Consider the following 1,331-nt stretch of genomic DNA (forward strand, 5'->3'; position numbering starts at 1 on the left):
CACTGTTAGCGAGGCGCGGACCGCCATTGGGGCGGTGAGAAGGCGCTTGACGGCCTTCACGGTGTTGAGGTGTGAAGAGGCGCCGTTCACACCTTCTGCTATGAATAGGGCTCGGCTCGCCGACTCACGACACGGCCTTCACGGTGCGTACGCAGCGGCTGCTGCTCTGTACGCAGCGCTCTTTCCACGCGGCGCGCAGCGCCGCTAGAGAGGCTCGACGGCGAAAAAAAGACTTAGCGGCTTTTCGACTCGGATAGGGCTAGAAGCGCTGTTTTATCAGACGCCGTGCAAGGGACGTGTCGCGTGTGCGCTGCGCTGCACGCTCGGCGCCGTTGGCACGGCGCGAAGCGCCCTTGGGGCGGAGATAGGTAGAAAGCTATAGCCTAAAGAGTCGTGTTTTCTTTCCATTTCTGGGGGGCTCCCAGGCCCCATTGTTTCCCTACCGATTTCCCAAAACTTTTTTTCTGCAGCGGGCGCCGCATACGCATACGCACCTCTCGCTCCTCTCGACCTCGATCCATGCCTCTCCCGATCATACACACCGCATAGAGCCGTACACACCTCTACCTCTCTCGGGCCGCCGTCAGCCTCAACTCCGCCGCCTCCGCCGCCTCCGCCGCCTCCGCCACCTCGGCCTAGCGCCAGCAGCGCCGCAGCAAGCGCCTGATCTCGTGCAATCTCGATAATTAATTTTTAATCGCCTCTCTCGATCTCAATCCGTGCCTCTCTCGATCAAATATCTCATCACACACCCCTCTCGCTCTCCGCTCTCACACACCTCTCGCTCATCTCGCGCGATCTCGATCATATCGCCCCTCTCGCTCTCCGCTCTCACACACCTCTCGCGTATCTCGTGCGATCTCGATAATTAATATTTAATCGCCTGATAGAGGAGATGGAGAGAGAGGGAGAGGGAGATACGGGGAGATACGGGAGATACGGGGAGATATGGGACGCGCAGCTCGTGCTCAGGTCCTCGCTGTCGCGCTCCTCGTGCTCGATCTCGGCTAATCTCGGCCAATCTCGGCTCATCTCGGCCAATCTCGGCTAATCTGATCGCGTCTCGCTGGTCGGTCAAACAATCACTGTGTAAAACACTGTCGCACCGAGTGTACCCTCCCTACACCACCAGGAGCCGCAAGATGACCGGCGTCGCGCCGTCGAGGAAGCGCTGCCACGCCTCGGCCTGCCCCGCCTCGGCGGGCGCGCTCTCGGCCGAGCTCTGCAACGAGAGGACCGTCGCGATGGCCGACCAGCGGCTCGGAGGCGCCGGCGGCTCGGGCGGCTCTGCGGTCGGCGGCGGGCTGCGTGCTGCCCGCCGCCTGCTGTCC

The 1,331-nt window shown here is 62.1% G+C and overlaps 1 protein-coding gene across 1 annotated transcript; it reads right to left on the reverse strand.

The window, feature by feature from the left end:
- Nucleotides 1-1,120: 1,120 nt before the first annotated feature.
- On the reverse strand, nt 1,121-1,287 carry EMIHUDRAFT_254418 (hypothetical protein; the record flags this gene model as incomplete). Its single annotated transcript, XM_005779137.1, has 1 exon — nt 1,121-1,287. A coding segment is annotated over one exon (167 nt), but the record flags the coding sequence as incomplete, so codon positions are not given.
- Between the last annotated feature and the right edge of the window lie 44 nt (nt 1,288-1,331).

The sequence above is a fragment of the Emiliania huxleyi genome (assembly GCF_000372725.1).
Source record: "Emiliania huxleyi CCMP1516 unplaced genomic scaffold EMIHUscaffold_2358, whole genome shotgun sequence".
NCBI lineage: Eukaryota > Haptophyta > Isochrysidales > Noelaerhabdaceae > Emiliania > Emiliania huxleyi.